This window comes from Chenopodium album, chromosome 26, assembly GCF_948465745.1.
Source record: "Chenopodium album chromosome 26, dcCheAlbu1.1, whole genome shotgun sequence".
NCBI classification, from domain to species: domain Eukaryota; kingdom Viridiplantae; phylum Streptophyta; class Magnoliopsida; order Caryophyllales; family Amaranthaceae; genus Chenopodium; species Chenopodium album.
Window position 1 is genome coordinate 918,760 of NC_137859.1, and position 23,572 is coordinate 942,331.

General features: G+C 35.3%; 3 protein-coding genes across 3 annotated transcripts; 2 read left to right on the forward strand and 1 right to left on the reverse strand.

Annotated features, from left to right (window-relative positions):
* Positions 1-6,035, forward strand: LOC145617544 (glucan endo-1,3-beta-glucosidase 14-like). Its single transcript, XM_081672254.1, has 4 exons — positions 1-463; positions 1,494-2,542; positions 2,975-3,094; positions 5,656-6,035. Exons 1-3 carry the CDS (start codon positions 394-396, stop codon positions 3,032-3,034), a joined length of 1,179 nt encoding a protein of 392 aa, XP_081528380.1. The 5' UTR covers positions 1-393; the 3' UTR covers positions 3,035-3,094; positions 5,656-6,035.
* A 2,599-nt stretch (positions 6,036-8,634) lies between these two features.
* LOC145616112 (aspartyl protease UND-like) lies at positions 8,635-9,693 on the forward strand. Its single transcript, XM_081670819.1, has one exon. It carries the CDS (start codon positions 8,635-8,637, stop codon positions 9,691-9,693), a length of 1,059 nt encoding a protein of 352 aa, XP_081526945.1.
* Positions 9,694-21,345: 11,652 nt separating this feature from the next.
* LOC145618027 (putative calcium-binding protein CML48) lies at positions 21,346-23,420 on the reverse strand. Its single transcript, XM_081672803.1, has 5 exons — positions 22,912-23,420; positions 22,682-22,728; positions 21,981-22,156; positions 21,870-21,888; positions 21,346-21,652 (listed from the first exon to the last, which is right to left on the reverse strand). Exons 1-5 carry the CDS (start codon positions 23,339-23,341, stop codon positions 21,542-21,544), a joined length of 783 nt encoding a protein of 260 aa, XP_081528929.1. The 5' UTR covers positions 23,342-23,420; the 3' UTR covers positions 21,346-21,541.
* Positions 23,421-23,572: the final 152 nt, after the last annotated feature.

A 23,572-nucleotide genomic window follows, 5' to 3' on the forward strand; every position in this document is an offset into this window, starting at 1 on the left:
ATAATGTAGAAGAAACCTTCCCTCTTCCCTTGTATACGTTACACATTTCCCATTATTGCAAGATCCACAACTTACCATATTTACAGTTGGTGGTCCATTATTTCATACTCATATTTCATATATTTATATTTATATAATTATATTTAAGAGGGTGCGCAACTTCCTCCTCTTGCGCCCACACCATCCTCCTCTTCTTTCTTCCATCTTTCTTTCTCCCATTAACAGTGGAGAAAGAAAGATAATAAATGTGTGTCGTACATCTTTCTTTCTCCCATTATTCATTTTAATTAACGGAGGAAGTTGAAGGTTCTTTAATTACATTTGTAATTAAGGTGATAATTAATAAAGGCGGTGATATAACAGTGAATTTTGAAGTGGGTGGCACAGATTTTTATGGTTGTTGTTATCAGATCTGCCATGGCTAATTATTCCTCATTATTCATCTTCTTCTTCCTTATTTCAGGTATTCATCACTCTTTATATTTTACGAGTACTACTTTCTAGCTTTATATCCTTTTGTAGTGTTGATAAAATCCGAAAGATAGTGATGTAGACGGGATTTAATCTCGAGCATCATATTGTTTGTCCATATGAATTTGAAAAGTCATGTTTTTAAAACAGGGCACTTCATATTAATGATTTTTTTTGTTCATTTAAGATTGATGGGAAATTTACTTCTTTTAGTACACAGATAAAAATTGCTATTGTCAATGTTCATTAACTTCATTTAGTTTGATTTGCAATTTATTCAAACTAGTTAAATATTTAAATTTCTGGGTCGTCTGTCTCTGTTTTTTTTTTTTTCCTGGAAATTCTGTCAATAATTTTTGCTTAGGAAAGAAAACAACTAGGCCAGCATCTGAATCATCTTTTTGTGACTCTTCTGATTATGAAATATGGAATTTAGCTGACAATTTTAAGAAATGTTTCATATGCAAACTTTATTCAATATTAGTTGTTACTAGTTTTTCCCAGTTTGCCAATTGGTACCTACCCTTTTACCTCATTTTGTAGGTTTTACTTATTTATGCAAAAAGTTCCTGCTTAGGAAAAAAATAAAATAAAAAATGGTTATTTGACCAAACTAATAAAATATGCGGAATTTACACACTATGCAATGGTTAAAAAATAAAAAAGTAAGAAAAGATACGGGGAAATAAGAGAACACTTTTATTTGCAACAATATCACATTATATGTGAAATATTATTGTAATATTCGTGTATAAGTGCTTTGTAAATAGTACGGAGTAGCTTTTCTCCACCCTTTATGGTGGTTACTTTTTCTGTAACAATAACGGCCGTGAGACGGTTTAACCTAAAAATGCGTCTTTTGAGTAATCATTGAGTGAGAATCAAATTGATTGTAGCTTAATTGTCAAGATTGAGTTACATAATGCGTTAGGTTATTCCTCCCATTCATCATATCAATCAATCAATTTTAATATTAAGGAACCCTTGAAAATAATTAAATATTGGTTGTATTTTGATTGCAGGATCAATTTTAAGAATTGATGGGCAGCTAGGAGTGGGAATTAACTATGGGCAAATAGCCAACAACTTGCCCTCCCCTAGCCGAGTAGCAATCCTACTACAATCCATTCAAGTAAGTCGGGTCAAGCTATACGATGCTGACCCGAATGTCCTTATGGCCTTCGCTAACTCGAATGTCCAATTCACAATCGGGTTAGGAAGCGAATACCTACAAAACATGACCGACCCGTCTAAGGCCCAAGCTTGGATACAAACCCATGTACAACCTTACATTAGCCAAACCAAAATTACATGCATTGTTGTAGGTAACGAAGTTTTAGGTGGGGGTGACACACAATTAATGTCATATTTGTTCCCTGCTATGAAAGGTGTATATTCAGCCCTTAAGACTCTTGGTTTAACTAACCAAGTAACTGTCACAACTGCCCATTCCACAGCCATATTGGCTAATTCTTTCCCTCCGTCTTCCGGGTCGTTTAAACCCGAGTTGGCCCAATATCTCCAACCCATGTTGAATTTCCAATCTCAAATCAATTCCCCATTTTTTATCAATGTATATCCATTTTTCGCCTACATGGGCAGCCCGAATGAAATATCCTTGGATTATGTCCTATTTAGGCCTAACCAGGGTATGACCGACCCTGTCACAAACCTACATTACGACAACATGTTATATGCACAACTTGATTCAATCTACGCGGCTATTAAGAAAATGGGTCATACCGATATTGAGGTCCAAATATCAGAAACGGGTTGGCCGTCGAAGGGTGACCCGAATGAGGTAGGGGCCACAGTCCAAAATGCAGCAACCTATAATGGTAATTTGCTGCAAAAGATTGAGAAACAAGAGGGTACCCCTGGTAGGCCTGATGTACCAATTACAGTATATGTTTTTGCTCTTTTCAATGAGAATTTGAAGCCTGGACCTTCTTCTGAAAGAAATTATGGACTATATTATCCAAATGGTAGCCCTGTTTATAATATTGGTTTGCAAAGAAGTTATCTTCCACAATTTTACATTTCTTCTGGATATCAAAAGAGATCATTATTGGTAAGCTAATTTTCTTTCATTTTATGCAATTTATTAATTGTTATGAATGTGCATACATTTTTGTACATTGCTAGATATTATGCATAGATTTTATTTGTTTCATACGTAGTATGTGACATAATATATGGTGTGATTAGATATATTTGTACATGGGCCTTATGATTAGGTGGTTTTAGGTAAGAGTAACATCATAATACGTAATGTCCATATTTTGGGGAGCGTTGTACTATGAAATACTAATTACGGGCAATCAAATTGGTTATAAATCAATTTTTTTGCCAAAATTTGTTTGATTAGTACTCCGTAATAGTTAGTTCGGATAGGGAAGAATTACCTAAATTATTGAAAATGAGTACAAGCATCATGCATACGACAAATTAAATCTTTGGATAATCAAGTAAATTTCTAACACAAATATTTCTGATTTTACAGGACGTGTGTAAATTCACAATTTTGTTGAGCTTATTTACGGCGATTTTCATATTTGCTTGAGGAATTTTTACATCTCGTTATATACTAAATTTGGGGAAGGAGGATGGCATTATTAGAAAGGTAAGACTTTGTTATGCATTTTTAAGCCTTTAAACAAGACTTTCATTCTTTTTGTGACACTGATACATCATTCATACATAGGATTCCTAGAAGAATGTTAATGTTAGTTTCAATTTTATGAATCATGTAATTAAAATTTATTGTTCATTAGACTTTTCAGGTTACACGCTATAATACAGAAAAATTAGCTTAGGAAAATATGTAGGTTCATTTAGATAATTTTCGCCTTATACGACATACCTGCATAAATGATTGAGTACAGAGCGAAAATTCCAGCATCTTTTTCTTTCTTTGTTCTTTTGGAAAATTTGATGTTAGTGTATTACCATTTATCATAAAGAGTTTGGAATCATTAATAATACGAAGTAATGAAACTTCCATAAATATTCCCTATAATAAATTAAACGTGTCTTGATCACCATATGCAATCATGCATGAGAATTCTTTTATGATTGAATTTCTCCTGTCTTCAACATAAATTAAAGTCTAAGATGGCTTGTGACTGGAAAGAGACATCCTTGTATCACTATCTATCTGTTGTCGCGTTTGCTAAATTTCATGATACTTGTATTAATTTCCAAAGAACTCGCCGAATTTAAAACCACAACCTAATATGAATACATTTTTCCCTAATCGCCAAATTTGAACACAAAAAAATGTGATTTAGGAGTTATTTTCTTTTTCTGTGGCTTTTGATTTTGTGAAATTTTATATCAGAAGCTGACCTTTTTGGCTTGACCTTTTTGCTTCTTTTTCTAAAAGAGATATTTGCCTTGTCAACCTTAGGTGGATGCCAACCCTTTGAATATAATGTGGTTCATTCTAGCTAAGCTAGCTTCTCTTATCTCTTATGGAGTATAGCTTAAAGTCGATATGTCAAATCAGTTGAATACTTGAATTAGGTCGGGTAAAGTCGGGTTCATTACAAATAGATTTTTCGAGTTGTTTTTGACCTTTATTTCGAATCATTTTTCAGCTATATTTTAAAACTATGCACGTTTTGGGTTTGATGAAATCATGTTCAAAATCCTAAATTTCCGAGTCTTGATCATCATATTTCCAAAAAGTCTATGATAAATTGAGAATATTCTGATAATGCAAATCCCAGTCATTTCAATAGTGTTATTTCTGTACAAAAATTTGGAAGAATAACTTTAACATTAAATAAATGTCATTGCTATCACAATCTTTCTCAAGCTTGTACTCGAATAATGAAAATTGTCGTTATCTTATCGTTTAATTTGTCAAAAGGGAAAATAATTACCAACCACCCACAAGCATATGTAACCCTTAATGAGGACAATCTTCAATGAACCAATATCAACCTTAGGAAGTTCATGTACCTTTCTTTCTTTTCCTTAGGTTAATTAATTAAATCATGCAAGTGAATAAACATGTAACATCAAATTATGCTGGAGCCACTTTTTAAATTAGTGGTGTTGTAGCTAGATATCAACATCAAATGGATTAAGGGTGGGAGCCCATATTTTGTCATTGAAAAAAGTTTCAATTCCTTTTCCTTCCATCACTTTAGCAAGATGGATAAGATTAACACATATATGGCTGTATTGCCTGTCTGTATATGGTCTATTTGGATCCGAGGCAATATAGTAAGTTAAAACTTTTTATGAATAATAATATTTATGTCAAAAGTATGATGTCACAAGAGATAGATGTTGATAGAACTTACTAATTCATATAAACCTACCTAGAGCAAATAGGTCATTCGGTTTCAAGTCGTTTTTGAGTCAATTGTCAATCAACTTATTAAATTATGATAAAGGCTCGATTTAGGATCTGATCAAATCAACTCTAGTTTCGAGTATATCCCAAGTCTAGATTAATTGGGCATGACTCATGAGGATTTTTGCCTTTGTTGTCACCTTACCTGAACTTATCAACCCTATTCCGAACATTCCTAAAGAAGACACCCTATGATGATGTCTGGGTTGTTTAGTTTTGCTTTACACGTTACATGTCGATTGGCGTTTACCTAGGTATGAAAAGCAACCAATGCAACAACTAATCAGTTAGCTGCCATATCAAACTGAAACCCAAAAGAATCAAAATCCAATCTTTAGCGTATGTATACCACTGTCATATGGTCTGATTTTTCCCCCCACATTGATAATGACTCTCAGACCAAAAAAAAAGAAAAATAGCAGCAACATATCTTTCTGAGCAGCCTTGAATCACCTACCTAGTAAGAAAATTAGATGCTTTTCTTTTAGACTTTTAGTGAAAAGTTTTAATTATCATGATGATATGTGATAAACTGATAATGATATTTAGTGAACTAATCCTTTTCATTCATCCAACTTGATGATGTATGTGTCCCTTAAGTTGTATATTCGCGCTTCATTGTTGCAAATGTTGATTTTTCTTGTTTCTTCGAGCTTGATTCGTGATTTCGATGCATTCTAATAATTATCGATTAGATCATATTAATCAATTACTGTATGTACTTTTAAGTAAATTAACATATACAAAGTTCTAATCTTTCTTCATTAACTTTTGTTAAACATTAATTAAACTGTCCTTTTTTTTTTGTACATATGCAGGGGAGAGTACAGTAGAGGAAGGCTACAATTTCCAATACATGTGAATTAACAAGTGCAGAACAGTTTTTTTTTTTTTTTTTTTTTTTTCCTTCTTTTTATTTGAAGTTCATCACCAGATTCATTGCTCAGAAAGCTTAGATTAGCAGACATTATTTTACTGAAACATTTAAAATAAGGTCCTTAATTAGAAATGCAGACATTGCAGGATTTATGTTAGTAGTAATAGTGTCATTAACATATATTATAAGCAGATTAATTCTTTTGGCAGTCATCTTATGACACCAAGCTTACCTTTAGCTTAGAATCTTACATCTTTTGATACTTGTAATAGTTAAGTTAATTAATGAGAAAATTAGTGGTTTATTTATTGGTAAAGTCAATTTTGTTGTTATTATCTGATCTAAGGTTTCAATTCTACTGTATATTTTTTGAACAATTTCTGCTAGTGGGAGTTACTTTGTATAACCAGCTTTAATTTTTTCTTTGATTAGTGAGAAAAAGGATGCTTTTATTAGACAATTAAGCAGATATAAACCAGCTGTTTACGGCTAATTTAAAACCGAAAGGATGATTAGGTTCGAGTATCTTCATTAATAAGCTTTGCTCGGTTTCTTTCTTGATTAAAAAATAATCTACTTTGTACTAGTACGATTGAAGTAACTTTTAAGGAATCTTACTGAAGGACTTTTTATGAAATTTGAGCTAAGCCAGAGTTTGAGTAAAACTTAATTATGGGATAATGTTAATTAATAAAATGAATAACAGAGAATTATTTCTGGAAAATCTAAATCACCTGAAGTTTTAAAATTAGTTTGACTACAAAATTGGTAACTACTCCGTATAATACAAGAGTAACAACTAACAAGACTAGTCTTACAAGAGTTACAAACTTACAAACATGTGGTTTGAATTATGCTATAATTTTGGTTGACAAGTAGCGCACGTGCTAAGCATATGAAGTGTCTTCACTGTACTTCCCTTGAATTTTGGATTTCAATAATGTAGCATGTGCATTGTAGGCAATGTATTTAGGGATGAATAATGGTCACATGTAAACATGGGCACGCCGGCACGCGGGCGGCACGGGCCCGGCACGGCACGGGTGGCGGCACGGCACGGCACAGCACGGCGGCCCACCTGTGGGCCGTGCTGTGAACAATTTTCTGGATTTTGGCACGGGCACGGCACGTGGCACGGTGGCCGGCACGCTAGCACGACCCGCCGGCACGGTCAGGCACGGCCCGTCATATAATAAAATAAGTTATTCTTCAATTTTTTTGTGTTTTCAGATTATCGCACTCGTATTTTTTTTATTATATGCATTGTTGTTTTTTTGCTAAATTAATAAAATTGTTTTTATTTGTTTAAATAAACTTAAACATAATTATTAATTAGATAAATAATTTATATAACCTAAATTAAAATAAAGTTGTTCAAAAAATGAAAACAAAATATATTAACATTAACATAAACATAAATTAATCACATATATTAAGTTGTACTAAAAAAAATATATATTGTTTAATTCGTTTTTTTTTTCATTTATTAAAAAAAAAAAGGGTGGCACGGTTTGGCCCGCGGCCCGGCACGGCCCGGCCCGCAAGGCACGTGCCGTGGGCTGGGGTGTGCCAATTTCAGGCCCGGCACGGCACGGCCCGCGGCGGCACGGGCACGTTCCGTGCCCATGTTTAGTCACATGCATCATGTACTTCTAAATTTCTAATCCGTGCATACTATGGAATCGAAATTAATAGTCACTTATGCTAGTGCTATTACATAAGATGCTTGAGCTATTACAATAACGCCTCTTATCTTATGTTATGGTCTTACCAAATTAACAAATCATTTTGTCCGATTGGTCTAAAGCAGAATTCATGCAGCTTATACGGGTCTACATCACACACGTCACCTCTAATAATGCATCACATAAAAACAATTCATTAAAAGCTGATGACAACCAGGGTAGGAATTATGTTTCTTGCTAAAAAAAAATCTGGTTTGGATTCTATGAATAAGAAAATCTGCAACTGATGACATAAACTACATACTGTACTGAATAGTGATTAAGCCATTAAAGACAGTTTATACCAACAGTGGGCCTCTTCATATTATCTTGGGCTAACCATTTTGAAATTTAACACCGGCCCGACTTCAACTTATGCAGTAATTGCATCTTGAGAAATGAGGAATGTGTTACTAAGTCAATTTTAATGAGTAAACTAATTTAATTTTCGGTCATAGAGAATATGTAAAGATAATCAATATAAAATTTGTGTAAATATTATGTTGCTGTATGTAATTCATTTTGGAATCCTCTTGTAAACACTATTAATGGGAATGACCCTAAATAGGGGAAATTAGACAGTCTCACATTCGATATATCTATTACGAAATAGTAATATAAGTTGTTTGCAAGTAGCTAGAATATGGAGTAACTTTAGAAAATGTATGATCATACTCCTAACTCCATTCTAATAGATTGGGTAGTAGTGTTCATCCTAATTAAGATAATTACAAATCATACACAAAATTGGTTAAGATTAAGGTATACAACCCCATTATCATGATATCTAAGCCCTATATATGACTATGTCCCCTGTATTTTTGTACACACCAATATAATGTTGTAATTCTACTTTATTGCAAAATTTATATCTAAGGCTATAATTAAGCTACATACCAATCATTAGTTATTCCTGATAATAACACAAAATTTTATCTCAAGCTTAATCCATGACTTCTTACATTCTTCCCATCCTCCTTTTTCTCAACTGCCTCCCAATAACCACCATGTCACAAACTCTCAAACCCTACCTATCTTCTCCCAATTTATCAAATCCTTATAACAAAGAGCCTATATCATTTTCCACCCGAGTGTATAATAGACCTCGATATATCAACCATTCATCAAACAAGTCGACTTTTTACTCTTCAAATCTTCATTTAGATGTACACCCAAACCCTGGCCGTGGAATAATGATGGTGGTAGGGATAGGCAGGAATAAGACATCATCACCAATGCTTATGACCGAGCTTATGGTTGACACCGCGAGTGGCTTCACCTGGCTACAAGGTTTTCCTTGTGACTCTTGTTACAAACAAGGCGACTTCCCATACTACAATAGCTCTGCCTCAAAATCCTTTGATCCTGTCTATTGCGCGGATGAAATATGTCAAATTGCGCCTTATGAGGCTCATGCCGGGTGTAGTGACTCACCACAACCTTTGTATGAGCCTTGTTCCTATAATGTACAATATTATGATAGGACTAACTCGAGTGGTGTCATAGGTACCGAGACATTTTACTTCTTAGACGCGTCTTTGCTAGGGAGTTTGCCTGTGGAATTTGTACCATTTGGGGTTGGTACGTCAAATTATTTTCCTAGCCGAATGTTATCTTCTCCGGGAGTGGCAGGGTTTGCACGCGGATATGGAACCTTACTCAATAAGCTTGGAGTGAAGAAATTCTCTCATTGTTTTCCTCGCGAAGAGGATGACACTGGCATAATGAGTTTCGGTGAAGAAGCTATAATCAAGGGGGTTAGATTAGCCTTAGATGGTGAATCTGAACGCTATGAGGCACCCTTGACAAATTTGTACGTGTCAGGAGAACGCGTTGTGGTGGAATATGACTATGTCTTGCCCGCGAATATGGTGTTTGACACGGGAACTAGTTGGACTCATCTAACCCCTGAATTAGTAGATGCAATTGTTGGTGTCATCAAGAATGTACTAAGAAAGTATCAACCTCAGAAATGGGGTGATAATGAGCTTTGCTACAACATGACCGATTTAAGTTATGTTAGTTTGGATGAGGTAGCTAAGGTCACTTTCGAGTTTAACTATGCAACTAGGATTGATCTCTTCTCCTATAATCTTTGGTTTCGATTTAATGAAATTAATTTGATTTGCTTAGGATTTGTTAAAGGAGAGGAAAATGTTTTTGGTAACAATTTAATGAGGGAGATGAATATAGGTTATACACTTGATAAAGATGACTTCGCTATGTATTTCAATCGTCAGCATTGTTTGAAATGATTCATTACAACAAGAAATGTAAATGAAAGTTCATCGGATGTTAGTATTTCAACAATTGCATTTGACAAAAAGGTTAGCAATGGTGTAAAGTGATACAAATATTATCATAGCTTTTGTAAACCCGTACTTATATAGAAATATGGGGAAAGTTCAGATTAAAGTGCGCGTATCCAAGTCCAAACTCATAGACGGAAATCATATCATTCTTGTAATTTTGATAATAACAATTACAAATCATGCTCAAAATCATGCAACCCCATAATCATGAATTCTAAATTATATGATTAAGTCACCTATATTAGAATTAAATTGCTCTTTTATCATCTTTGGATTCAACTTATGAATTCGATAACAATCTAATGACAGGAGATGAATATAGGATATACACTTGATAAGCATGACTTGGCCATGTATTTGTTTTTTTTTTATCAACAACGTTATTCGAAGTAGAATTTAACAAAGAGAACGAAATGCATGAGTATGTAAGTTTACCTAGTATAGAACCAAAATCAGAATAACTAGTTAGATTAAACCGGAATTTGACCAAATCCAACCAAACAAACATGTTTGTCACATTTTGTACCTACCTAGCCTATAAGGCTATAAGCAATAACTCAACATTCATGCTTCTCTCATGCAATTAATCAAAGATGCCTAGATTCATTTCAATTAAATTAGCTAAAGGTAATACATTAGGAAACAATTCATTACAATTGGGAAGTGCAACAGACCATACATCGTAAAATAACAAATGAAGTACGAAGTACTCCCTCTGTCCCAAAAAGAACGACCCATTTGGGTTGATTACGCGGGTATTAAGGAAGTTAAGTAAAAAGAAGTAAAAATATATTGGAAACATAAATTTACATGAGATTTGTAAAAAAATAGAGAGAGAAAGTAATAAAATAACATGGAAAATCAAATTTTTATATGGGGAAGTTAATTTTGCACAAATATTGTAGCAAATTGGTGGGTGTTTTAATGCAAATGGGTCATTCTTTTTGGGACAAAGTTTTGGCCAAATGGGTCATTCTTTTTGGGACGGAGGGAGTATATGATTATTGATTTAGAATACAGATTATCTAATGTACATATAATCATTAAATTGATTCTTTATTCACAAAGCCAAGGTCATGACCCTAATTGAGATTTGATTTTGTCATCATAATCTTGCACATCCATGAAAATCCATGTAACTAAACATTTATATTTATACCGTACAAAATCAAAGAAACCTAGCTAATGACACACAAAAATTTATGAAAAACTTATTTCATGGCTTTCCCAACTTTATTCACCATCCTTTTCTTTCTCATCTTCATTCCCACCACCTTCTCCCGAACTCTTCAATCTCCTCTATCTTCATCAACATTATTATCTTCATCTATTTCCTTTTCCACCCATGTACACCATAGACGTCGACAACGTTACATCAACATACAACCATCAAACACATTATCAACATTCTCCTCCTCGAAAGTCATCTCAAATACATATGCAACCAATGAACACTTACTAGTGATCCCGGTTGGAATAGGTCGCAATAGCACATCCTCACCAATGCTTAAAACCGAGCTCATAATTGACACCGGCAGCAGCCTCACTTGGGTACAAGCTATTCCATGTGACTCTTGCTACGAACAAGGCGCATTCCCATACTACAACCAATTTACTTCTGAAAGCTATGAAGCAATTAATTGTAAAGATGAGATTTGTAGAGATGTCCCTCGAGCTTCACACAATGAGTGTCTCGACTTAGTCTGGGACTTAAAGGAGCCTTGCTCGTATTATACCGAATATGGTGATGGGACTACCTCTGGTGGTGTCATTGGTACCGAGACTTTTTACTTTCAAGATCCGTACGTTGGGTTTGGGAATGAGCCTGTGAGGTTGGTGCCTTTTGGGTTAGGAACGTCGAATCATATCCCTCGATGGATTAAAGTGAGTACTCCTGGCATTGCAGGTTAGAGCCGTCTTAAACATTTTAGGTATATTTTTGCTAATTTGTAAAGTTGGACACGTGAAAATATCATAGATTTATTAAAGGCAAAAGTTGGTCTCAACAGCATCAACTATGGCTTGGGTGCAGCTAACAACACGACTTTAAGCATTATCAAATCAATGTGCCTAAGATAGACCTTAGGTTTACTTACGTACCCCCTTTGCAAATTGTACATTATTTTGAGCATAAATGTCATTAGCTGGTCATGTTGCAGGTCTCATGCGTGGTCCTGGAACCTTGATCGACAGGCTAAAGGTGACGTAATTCTCTCATTGCTTCCCCCGCGAAGAGGATGCCACTGGTATATTGAGCTTTGGCAAAGAAGCCAAGATCATGGGTGCCAAAATTGCCTTGTTAAATAGTTCGCGATACTACATGGCTCACCATACAAATGTATATTTGGCAGGAAAGTGGATTCCTATGAAAAATGATGTCTTGCCAACTAAAATGATGTTCGACACAGGATTTACTCATAGTTTTCTAGACCCAAATATAATGGACGCAGTTGTGGAAGCCATTAAAGGTGCTCTAGGAAGATACCAACCTCGAAAAGTTAAGGGCTTTGAGCTTTTCTATGACTTGACCCAGCTATATTCTGTTAGCCTGGATGAGGTTGCTAAGATCACTTTTGAGTTCAATTATACTACCGATATTCATGTGTTTTCTTTTCATCTTTGGGAACGACAAAGCGAGAATCAGCTGATTTGCTGGAGGAGCCCCAAAAGAAAACATATTTGGTAACAATCTGATGCGAGAGGTAAACATAGGATATACTCTTGAAGAAGATGATTTGGCCATGTATTTTCATCGCCAGCATTGTAAGTAAGAGATTATGTAATATTAGAATCTTCGCAATCAATAGTGCATAGTAGTTGGATAACATAGAAGTACCATTGTACCAGAGTATGTTACAGAGTAGATAATTTTTGGTAAGTTGTTGATAAATTCTGAAGTCTTGAGTAACTTATCAGGTAGCTAGCCATACCGATATGAACTGCTGAATCACATCTTGTGCATATGTAACCCTTTAATGAACTAATATCAAACAAAGAAATTCTCCGAACTTTCCCTTGAATGATAAATTTCCTATTCTAGACAAGCAATTGAAGCTCAAAATCGCATTCTGATGAATAACGGCAACTCTGATAGAAAACTCCTATTTATCAATCAACTTTGCAGTACATCAAATGATTCTAATATCTAATACGAAGTACATGAAGGAGTTATGTCTTCGTCGTGTGCAATTACTAGATATATATTTGGATCAAATTATGGAGATAATTAAGTCCGGACATTTGGGTCGTCGTTTTTCCATAGCTAGAGGTACTTACGATCTTTGGACTAGTAAAATAGGCCAAAGCCCAATTGGACGGATCCTATAAGGTCACACAAAGGGGCTAGATCGAGCATTAGAGGACGAGGCCCATCATGGGCCTCATCACTCTAGGTGGCCGGCCATATAGGGATTAGAAGAGGGTTTTGGGCTTCGAGCCCTAGTCTAATTATAATGAGATTATAAATAGACTAGGTGCCTAGGTTTGCAATTAAGAATTTTACTGATCTTTTGATCAAACCCGAATTAGCAAACACGAAACCCAACCCCTCTCAAAGTCCTCTCTCACGGCTCTTTCCTCCTCCTAGGCGCCGGTGGTGTCTCGTGGTGGTGGTGGTTCGTGCGGTGGTCGGTTGTCCGAAAAGGTGGTGATCGCGGTTTTCCTCAATCACTCGACCAATCTAGTATTGGTGGACGGCTCGTTCGAATCTCGTGGACTAAGTAGAGGAGCAACACTTGGGGCTCTATTCTCTCCCTGATTTGCCTGTCGAATAGCTTCGTGGAATTCACGCTTCAAAGGTATGATTATGTGTCTTGTGTGTTATGCATGTGATTCTTGGGATTATGTACTTTATTGAATATGATTCATATATGTTATTTCCGCTGCGTAGTACCTATAAACTCCTACAGTGGTATCAGTTAGCCTCTTGCATGAACGCGCTAGATCATAATAATACGATTATTTGATGTCCACGTTAATTTTATAATCAATTAAGAGGGAGAAATTAATTTAATTATGGTTCAATTATTATATTTAATGTGATTAAACTTTTGGAATAGATTAAATGCGATTTAATTATGCTCAAATAGCCATGAAAAGGACCGAATTATGCCCTAAAATTATTCGAAAATTTCAAACACCTAACCCTAATTTTCGAATTTTTCCGAAATTTATAGCCCTAAAATATGATTTTTGTGCTTGATTTTGATTTAATTCGAATTGTTTTATGTTTCATAATTTTAATTGGATTGATTTATGCATAAAAATGTTTTATGTATGATCATAGATTTAATTTTAAAAGTTAGAATTAAATTGGGATTAATTTTATGATGAACCCTAATTTTAAAGTTGAATGTGATTTAATTTTAATCTTATGGACTAATTTAATTTAACCAGGATAAATGTTATTTTAATTAAATTGAAAACAAAAAACAAAAAAAAAAATTATTTTGGTCGGCAACCGCGGCTGGGTGGCGCAGCCACGGCGGCTACCGACCAGATGGCGGTCCAAGAGGGAGGGGAAGGGAGGGCGGCGGTCTAAGGTGGCTGTGGCCAGCAGCGTGCAACCGTTGCACGGCTGCTGCCGCGGCTGCCAGCTCCGGGGTGCTGCTGCCTTGCGCGGCAGTGGCTGCTGCAAGGCAGCCAGCCACCGTGGCTAGCCTCGGCTGGCCACGCACGGTGGCCTGCAGCCCCGGCAGTAGCAGCTGTCACGCTGCTGCCCTTTGCGGCAGTGGCTGCTGTCACGGCAGCCAGCCACCGTGGCTAGCTTCGGCTAGCCAACCACGGTGGCCGGCGTTGGTGGTTGCGGTAATTTCAAAAAAAAAAAAATCTGTTTTAAAAATTATTTCAAAATAATTATGAATTATTTTGGGATAGAATCACTTTTATTTTGGATAAGTTAAAATATTTTCAAAATATGATCTTTTATTTTAAACGATAAAATTGGTTTTATTTGGATAAAATCTTTTATTTTAGGATAAAATCAAATATTCAAAAATTTTTATATTTGATATTATCCATATTTAAGTTGTTAAATTGGTAATTATCCTAAATTAAAGTGGTCAATTATGGATAAGACTGATTAGGATATTCTGAGCATATTCCAAAAGAATAATAATTGATTTAAATAATGTGATTATCCCATAATTAGATTAGGATGTAATTGATTTTAAAATTATTTGATTGGCTAGTAATTAGGATAGAATCTCCTAAATTAGTTAGGATAATCATGGAAGATTAAATATGATTTATCTTTCTAGATTAAAATATGATTTGATTCTATCTCATGACTAAATTAAATATATGATATTTTATGAACCGTCATGAATAATATATGATATTATCTAATTATGATTAAAATATAAGATATTTTAGGAAATGCGTTGACTTTATTATGAACATTCGATGTTTTAGTTTAGACAAGCATGTTGAGTGATTTATTATATGGCACTTTTATAATATATGATATTATGTTGCTATATATAGACTAGTATGGCCCATAGATTCTTAAATACGATTTGTGCATCGTGATGTATTTTTGTAATCTAAATACGGTCTGCGTACCGTTAAGTATTTTTATAACTTTTATTTAATGTAAATAGAATAGTTATTTAAATGATGTTAGCCCAAAAGAAGCCCATGAAGTAAAGGCCCAAAGGAGCAAGGTGGATGAAGATCCATGATGATTCAAGTGGGAGCATTTTTCATTTCTAGTTTTCTTAGGATTAAGGGGCCATACTATGTCATGTCATATTTTATTGCATTAGTTGATTATGCATGTTTAGGTTTATTTATGTTGCTTGATGATGCGCTAGAATTCACTAAATAATATAATCACAACATAATAAATCTAGATCCCAGTAATATTGATGCAGCTTTTCCAATTAAAAACCCGACGAAACCTTCGATCGTTTATGATGAGTCGGCCCTTAGCAGAGCATCATAATATATCTTGGGAAAGTGGGGGTAGGACTTCATTCTACACTTTTAATTGGTTATATTCAACAAGGTTACCTAAAGCGTTTAGAACCTTGAAGCTAAGGGTAATAATTAAACATGCGATGGTTAATTATTCAACCAAGAGTTATAAGAGTTGTAATCAGTAAAGAGTTTACTCACCTTGAAAATGTAATGGTTGATTGCAGGGCCTCACTCTGGTCAATTATTGCACAAATAAAGAATCTTGGAATCACTTAAAATTCAATTGGGATCATTTAATTATTGAATAAAGTGTTTTAAAGTTACCAAATGAATGCTTTTATGGTACTTTAATTTTAATTAAACATAATTATTAAAATTTGCCTTATTTTGACATAGATGGGTAGCCGTAATAACAATGACAGCAACGTTTACAATTTGCGACCATTCCTTGAGAAGGATAGGTTGACAGGGGAAAACTTTTCCAACTGGGAAAGAATGCTAAGGCTTGTTCTAAAATTTGAAGGTAAGGAGGATGCCATTGATACCCCATTACCAGGACCTCTGCCAGAAAATCCAACTGCGGCAGAGATCAAGAATCACAAGGAAGCTCATGATAGAGCTATGCCTATCACTTGCTTAATGATTGCTACCATGGAACCTAGTCTTCAAAAGCGTTTTGAGGACCAGGATGCCTACTCAATCATGGAAGAACTCAAAGCTTTGTTTAAGAAACAAGCTAGAATTGAAAGGTATGAGCTTCATCGTGAGATTCTGGATTGTAGAATGGAGAAGGGTGTCACAGTTCATGATCATGTTTTCAAAATGATCGGCCTAATTCAAAGTATGGAGAAACTGGGGTACCCATATAGTGATGATTTGGCAATAGATATCATTCTCCACTCACTTTCAGAAAGTTTCAACCAGTTTATCATGAACTTTAACATGACTGCCAATGCAAAGATCATGAATCAATTGCATGCAATGCTGGTTAGTGCTGAGAAACAAATCCTTAAGGAACCTAAGAAGGAAGTTCTTATGATTCAAAAGGGAAAGGGGTTCAAGAAGAAGGGGCAAAAGGCTAGTGCCAAGAGCAAGGGCAAGCAAGTTGCCAAGACTCCTGAAAAGCCTAAGGCGAATCCAAAACCCGAGGCTGCAAGTGAGAGTGAATGCTTTTACTGCAAGAAGAAGGGGCATTGGAAACGCAATTGCCAGAAATACCTTGATTACCCCAAGAAGAAAAATGGAGCATCAACCTCAGGTATAATGCTATAAACATTTTAACTTTCACTAAGGTATGTGATACCAAGTTGCAGAGCTTAACATTATGATGTTGCGCAGGAACTGCAAACAAGTGAAGCTAGCATGGAGATGGAGCTTGAAGGTGCACTAGAAGTTTTGAGTGGCCAGAGATAGCTTCATAGTTTTATTTTCTGATTAGTTTATCATGACATTTAGAACTATTTCCAGTTTTTGATGAGACAATATTTCAGTTTCTTGTTTTGAATACTGATTTGGTTTTACTTGGCTTGGACAAATGTTGATCCATGACCAAGGTAATAAATTGTTTTCATTTTGCTAGATATGAGTTAATTTTATTTATGACATTGATATAAGTAGAACACAAAAGTAAATTTAGATGATTCAAAGCAAACTTACTTATAACAAAGTAAGGTTAGGTCACATAAACCATTTGCACATCCAAAGTTATGGATGGACTCTTACTCTTATATGATTATGAATCACTTGAGAATTAGAAGTCATGCTTGATAAGGTAAAATGACCAAGTTACCTTTTAGTTGAAAGGGTAAAAGAGCTAAAATGACCTTTTGGAACACAAACATATGATGAGAGTGTACCATAAATTCAAAATTGGCAAGAGATTTAACTATTTCATTGCTTTTATTAACGATTTAAGTAAATATGTCGATAATTACTTAATGAAGTAAAGGTTGGAATCATTGAAATGTTCAAAATTCCAAAATAAAATGTAAAATTAATTTGAGATAAACAATTTAGCACCACAATATGATTGTTGTGATAAATATTTAACTCAAAATAAATGATCATCTAAAGGAATTGTTGAATTAGTTCACAATCCAGGAACATTACAATTAAAATGTATGTATAAAGCAGGAATCAAACTTTGCTTGCCATAGTTCGATCCAAGATTTAATGATTTACAAATATCGTTTTGAGGATATGCATTAGAACAACAACAATTGCGAATATACTAAACAGAAACTTAACCAAAGCAGTAGAAAGATGTCATAAGAGTTATGGATTGGAAATGTTCCAAAGTAATATTTTCTAAACAGGATTGAGGGAGTATGAAATCTATGTAAAATTTTTACAAAGATAAACCCTAAATCAAAGGTGTTATTCCTACAATCGCGTAGAAACAAATTGTTTGTTGCTCGCGATAGTGTCTTTATAGAAAGAAATGTCTTCCTACAAAGACAAGTGGGAGTAAAGTTAGATCTCGATGAGATTCGAGACGAGCAACAAAAGGATGTGGATAACACTACATCAGAGACGAAGGCGCATGAAATCAGCTAATTTGATAAAACATGTGTCGAAGCAAGCTAATTCAAGTAGCGAGACTTCTATCGTCCTACTAGAATAAAAGGCTTCAAAGAGTTGAAGAGAATAATTCTATTGTTGCTCATACCCATCGTAGGTTACTTAGGAGCAAAACAAACAGTTTGTTGGAATTCTAGTAAAGGTGGATTCTAAAATTTTCTTATTGGAATGGTTGGAATCCATACCTACAAGCAAGCTTTGGACAAGTGCCAACTCAGAAAGTGGTTTAAAGCCAAGAAATCCAGAATGGACTCCATATCTGTAAAGATGTGCTAGTCCATGATAGTCTTACAAATGGGGTCAAACCTATTAGTTATGTAAACCTATTCGGATTATTTCTAGTTATGGAAATCAAAATCATCTTCATGAAATGTTCTTGATGGATGGTATGTATATGATACAACCTTAGAGTTTTGAAATCCAGAAATTCCTAGAAAGTTTTGCAAACTTCAGAAATTCATTTATGGATTGAAGTAAGCATCAGGGAGTTGGAATATTCATTAGGAAATTAAACAGTTTGATTACCTTGGAAGAATGAAAAGGAATCTTGTAGAGACAAGAAGTTTAGTGGGAGCAATTGGTCTTCTTAGTCTAGTATGTAGTTGACATACTTTTCATATGAAATGATATATCAATGCTTGAATGAGTCAAGCAATGGTTAGAAAGATCGTTTCTATATGGGAGACTTAGGAGGTGTTGAGTACATATTGGGAATCAAAATCCACAAAGTGAATCTTGAAGGATGACTGGACCTAATCAAGAGACTTATGTTAATAAGGTTCTTGACAAGTTCAAGATGCAAGATTCTAAGAGAGGATCTCTTCCCATGTCTCATGGTTATACACTCAGTAAAACTCAGTGCTTTAAAAGCTAGTAGAGTTGAGTTGTAAAGGTAGTGCACCTTATGCTTTTGCAAAAGGGTCCATTACATGTGCCATGAAATGTACAAAGCAAGTTGTTACATATGACTTGTGCATGTGTAGCAAGTTTCAAGCAAATACAAAATAAGCATACGGAAAGTTACCAAGAACAAATCCTTGAGTACTTGAGAAGCACTAAAGGAATTTTTCTAGTTTATGGTGTTAAAGATAAACAAGTTGTCAAAAGGTTTTACAGATGCAAGTTTTTCCCAAATAGGCAAGATGACTATAGATTTTGATCTAGATGCATAATTTTGTCAGTATGGAGAAGTACAGTGAGCTTGAAGAGTTCAAAGCAGAGCACTATTGCATGCTCAATGTCAGAATATGTGTATTAAGCTATAGTCGGATAGTTTTAGAGGAAGTTCGGATTAAAATGTCATGTGACTAAAGGGTCACCTTTGCCCAAGAACAAAGGAGCCAGGGTCACATCACAAATCCAAACAAAAGGATATGAGATATCACCTCAGTTATGAGATCATTGACCAGCGGGAGGTCATGTTCTGCAAAGTTTTATTATGAGTGAGAAATCACTAAATCCCTTCCATAGACAAAGGTATGAAAGTCATATTAAAGTCTTGGATTGAAGCAAATTATGTAATTTAAGTTGTGTATGTTTAAGAAAACATATTACATAAGAAAATACATCAATTTGCAGAATTATGTTTAAAATAGAAATTATTATTTCTCTTATTTAATTATGGTTTGAAATTAAATAAAATGTCCAAAATAATTATGAATTGATGGGCTCACTAGGTTGATGACCTTTTGAATGAAACCCCACAGGTGAACAAAATTCATATATTATTTAAGTTCCTAGTTCGATCATTAAAGTGGACATAAATGATTTCAATGAATGGACTAGCATGTAAGATTGACTGGATAGCGCAGTTTCATGGGCTATAGGGGCATAGTGATGCTCGGTCAATCACTTGGATATGCATGAATGATGCATGATCGAACTATTGACCTACTTTGAAGTTCAAGTATAGAGCTTCCGTATATATTAGTGGATTCCTTTGATATGAGTGGAACATTGATTTCATTCAATGGATGTTATGGCTGTGGTACACTCAAACGTCTGCCCGTAACTGGAGATTATAAAGGGTGTTTCCCGGTCATTTCAGAAGTTGAGTGGGAGGATTGTTGCCACAAGATTGGATAGAGTCTACCTATTAAATTAGGAAATGTGTCATGGCCGCTTGAAGAGGGAGAATTCAGAAAATACGTGGCCGCGTTCAAATGCATTACTCAATAATCATTTGGTTTTGTAATCCTAACTCAGATTTCAAGAAACGATTTGTAGATTAATATGATCTCGACATGTGATGCAATCATATTATCAAACCGACATATACATTGACTTAAGGAATTTGAATATTGCACCCTTGTCTCAGACAAATGGGAGATTGAAGGAGTTATGTCTTCGTCGTGTGCAATTACTAGATATATATTTGGATCAAATTATGGAGATAATTAAGTCCGGACATTTGGGTCGTCGTTTTGCCATAGCTAGAGGTACTTACGATCTTTGGACTAGTAAAATAGGCCAAAGCCCAATTGGACGGATCCTATAAGATCACACAAAGGGGCTAGATCGAGCATTAGAGGACGAGGCCCATCATGGGCCTCATCACTCTAGGTGGCCGGCCATATGGGGATTAGAAGAGGGTTTTGGGCTTCGAGCCCTAGTCTAATTATAATGAGATTATAAATAGACTAGGTGCCTAGGTTTGCAATTAAGAATTTTACTGATCTTTTGATCAAACCCGAATTAGCAAACACGAAACCCAACCCCTCTCAAAGTCCTCTCTCACGGCTCTTTCCTCCTCCTAGGCGCCGGTGGTGTCTCGTGGTGGTAGTGGTTCGTGCGGTGGTCGGTTGTCCGAAAAGGTGGTGATCGCGGTTTTCCTCAATCACTCGACCAATCTAGTATTGGTGGACGGCTCGTTCGAATCTCGTGGACTAAGTAGAGGAGCAACACTTGGGGCTCTATTCTCTCCCTGATTTGCCTGTCGAATAGCTTCGTGGAATTCACGCTTCAAAGGTATGATTATGTGTCTTGTGTGTTATGCATGTGATTCTTGGGATTATGTACTTTATTGAATATGATTCATATATGTTATTTCCGCTGCGTAATACCTATAAACTCCTACAGTACATACAACTCAGAGTCTGATACAGCAAGGTGGTCTCCCAGAATATTTATTACGTAGTATTCAGGTTCACAATTTTACAATAAAAAAAAATAACTAATGAAAATCTGCCTAAAATAACCTAACTCCATGTACAGCAAAGATTCTAGTAAGAAAATAACACATATACATCACAAGCTCCATGAAATTTAATACAACAACATGAAGTACATTTAATTAATTGTAAGTTACAAGATATGGAAGAACCATTGTCATGAAATCATCATAGGTGATTGTCGCAGAACCAGTGTAGTTTGAATCCTTCTCTTTGAATTTTTCCGTCAAACCCTGTAATTAGAAACAATGCAAACCTTTGAGTATTCAGAAATACTATGATAAACAACTCAAACGACGTCAGCTATCAGCATTATTATACAATATTAGTGGTAAATCAAATCATCATTGTTCATTGCAAGAACTCTGTTCAAGCTCCCGGAACTGGTAGACATTGTGTCCTTAAGTAAGAAAGCTAAGAAAAACAAAAGCGAAGGGATTATATTCCTACCTTTACAACCATTCCGCACCTGCAAATCCAACAACAAACAAAATTCAAGGTTAGAAAGAAGCCAACATATATAGAGGAAATACACTAGTGGTCAGTGCCAAGAAGCCTTACTCAACAAAGCTGTCAAAATCAAGCCGAACTCTTTGGCCACCTCCATTGTCATAACGGGAGATCAAAAGTTGAAGTACTGAAGGAGGAACAGCATATCCCAAACTATAAAGAGCATCCCTTAGTTCTTCCAAATCAATTTTTCCACTTCGATCTCTATCAAATCTCTCAAATATTGCCTGAAAGCAGAAAAATTCATACCGTTCATATCAAATTTGCTGCCAACATCTCAATGACATCCACATCACTAGACACAAACCACATAAGCATTCATACATCCTAGGCCAAACGATCCAGTTGTAACAAATAAGCATTATTCTTAATGGCCAAACATATCAGTTGCAACAAATAAGAATTGTTCTTTAAGACCAAACAATCCAGTTGCAACAAATAAGCATTATTCTTAAAGACCAAACAATCCAGTTGCAATAAATAAGTTCGAATCCTGATTAAACTGTAGTGTGCTGCTCTAAGCGTTGTTCCTAAAGAGTTAAAGGCCAAAAAATCCAGTTTCAACAAATAAGTACTTTGAATCGAGATTAATCTGCACTATGTTGCTCTAAACATTGTTTGTGAAGGCCAAACATGATCTACATTTTAATAATTATTAGTTCACATGTTTTGCAACTTATATATCAGCACCTTAAGCAACAAATTACGCTGGAAAACACATGTATTTATAATTATAGAAAAAATTAACTTACACGCCATTGACCTAGACAACTCCACAATGCAGCAAATTCACCAGGACCTACATCAGCCATTCAACTCCCATTAGCATAGACATACATCAATAGTAATAATTAACCAAAATTAAATACTTAAAAAGGTGAAATCTTTACACCCAAAATAACAAATTACAAAAAAACTTTGTTTCATTGAAGCAAAACAACAAACACTTGGTGGGCAATGCAAAAAAAGATGAAAAACATACGAATTTTCACAGATAATTCAGTTGGGTTCTTGAACAAAAAGATAAGAAGACGAATAGTGCTAAGTCTGAAGCGATGATAACTAGAAGATAGAGCGTTTTGAAGCTCAGAATCGTCGATGAAACCGCTATTATCCCGGTCTACCATCTGGAAACTTCGAATGATTTCCGGGTCAGTACCCGGTGGAAACGGGCTGTACGGTGACCCATAACTCGGAGCTCCGCCGCCTCCACCGCCGTAAGGAAGAAGAGTGGAAGTGGGATTTGGAGTAGGATATGATTGGTGGTTGACATGGTAGCTTTGTGCTGGTTCTGGGTAATTGTACTTAGGGTTATAATTACTGGGTTTTGAGTTGTAATTACTGGGATTATATGAAGAAGATGAAGATGATGGATTTGGCATTGGAGGTGCTGAGGGATTGTATGAAGACATTTTTTTCAATTTGGGGAAGAAATTGGAAATGAAAGGGATAATAAAGAAGAAAGAGAGTAGCGCGTAAATGAGGATTGTGTTGATTGTATTGGTGTGGGCCGAGTGGGCGGTGGGTTAGGTGCTGGTAAAAGGGGTGAGCGAACCGATACCCGGTCAAAATTTTAGGAACCGGACTTGAAATTGATTGATACTGGTCCTAAAATTTGGAATTGAAACTATAAAATGGCAAAA

Coding starts and splice junctions, on each gene's coding strand:
- LOC145617544 (XM_081672254.1), top strand. CDS start 394: ATGGTTGTTGTTATCAGATCTGCCATGGCTAATTATTCCTCATTATTC. Junction 464..1,493: donor CTTCTTCTTCCTTATTTCAG/GTATTCATCACT, acceptor TTTTGATTGCAG/GATCAATTTTAAGAATTGAT. Junction 2,543..2,974: donor ATCAAAAGAGATCATTATTG/GTAAGCTAATTT, acceptor CTGATTTTACAG/GACGTGTGTAAATTCACAAT.
- LOC145618027 (XM_081672803.1), bottom strand. CDS start 23,341: ATGTCTTCATACAATCCCTCAGCACCTCCAATGCCAAATCCATCATCT. Junction 22,729..22,911: donor TGAATTATCTGTGAAAATTC/GTATGTTTTTCA, acceptor TGGCTGATGTAG/GTCCTGGTGAATTTGCTGCA. Junction 22,157..22,681: donor GTTGTCTAGGTCAATGGCGT/GTAAGTTAATTT, acceptor TTCTGCTTTCAG/GCAATATTTGAGAGATTTGA.
- LOC145616112 (XM_081670819.1), top strand. CDS start 8,635: ATGGTGGTAGGGATAGGCAGGAATAAGACATCATCACCAATGCTTATG.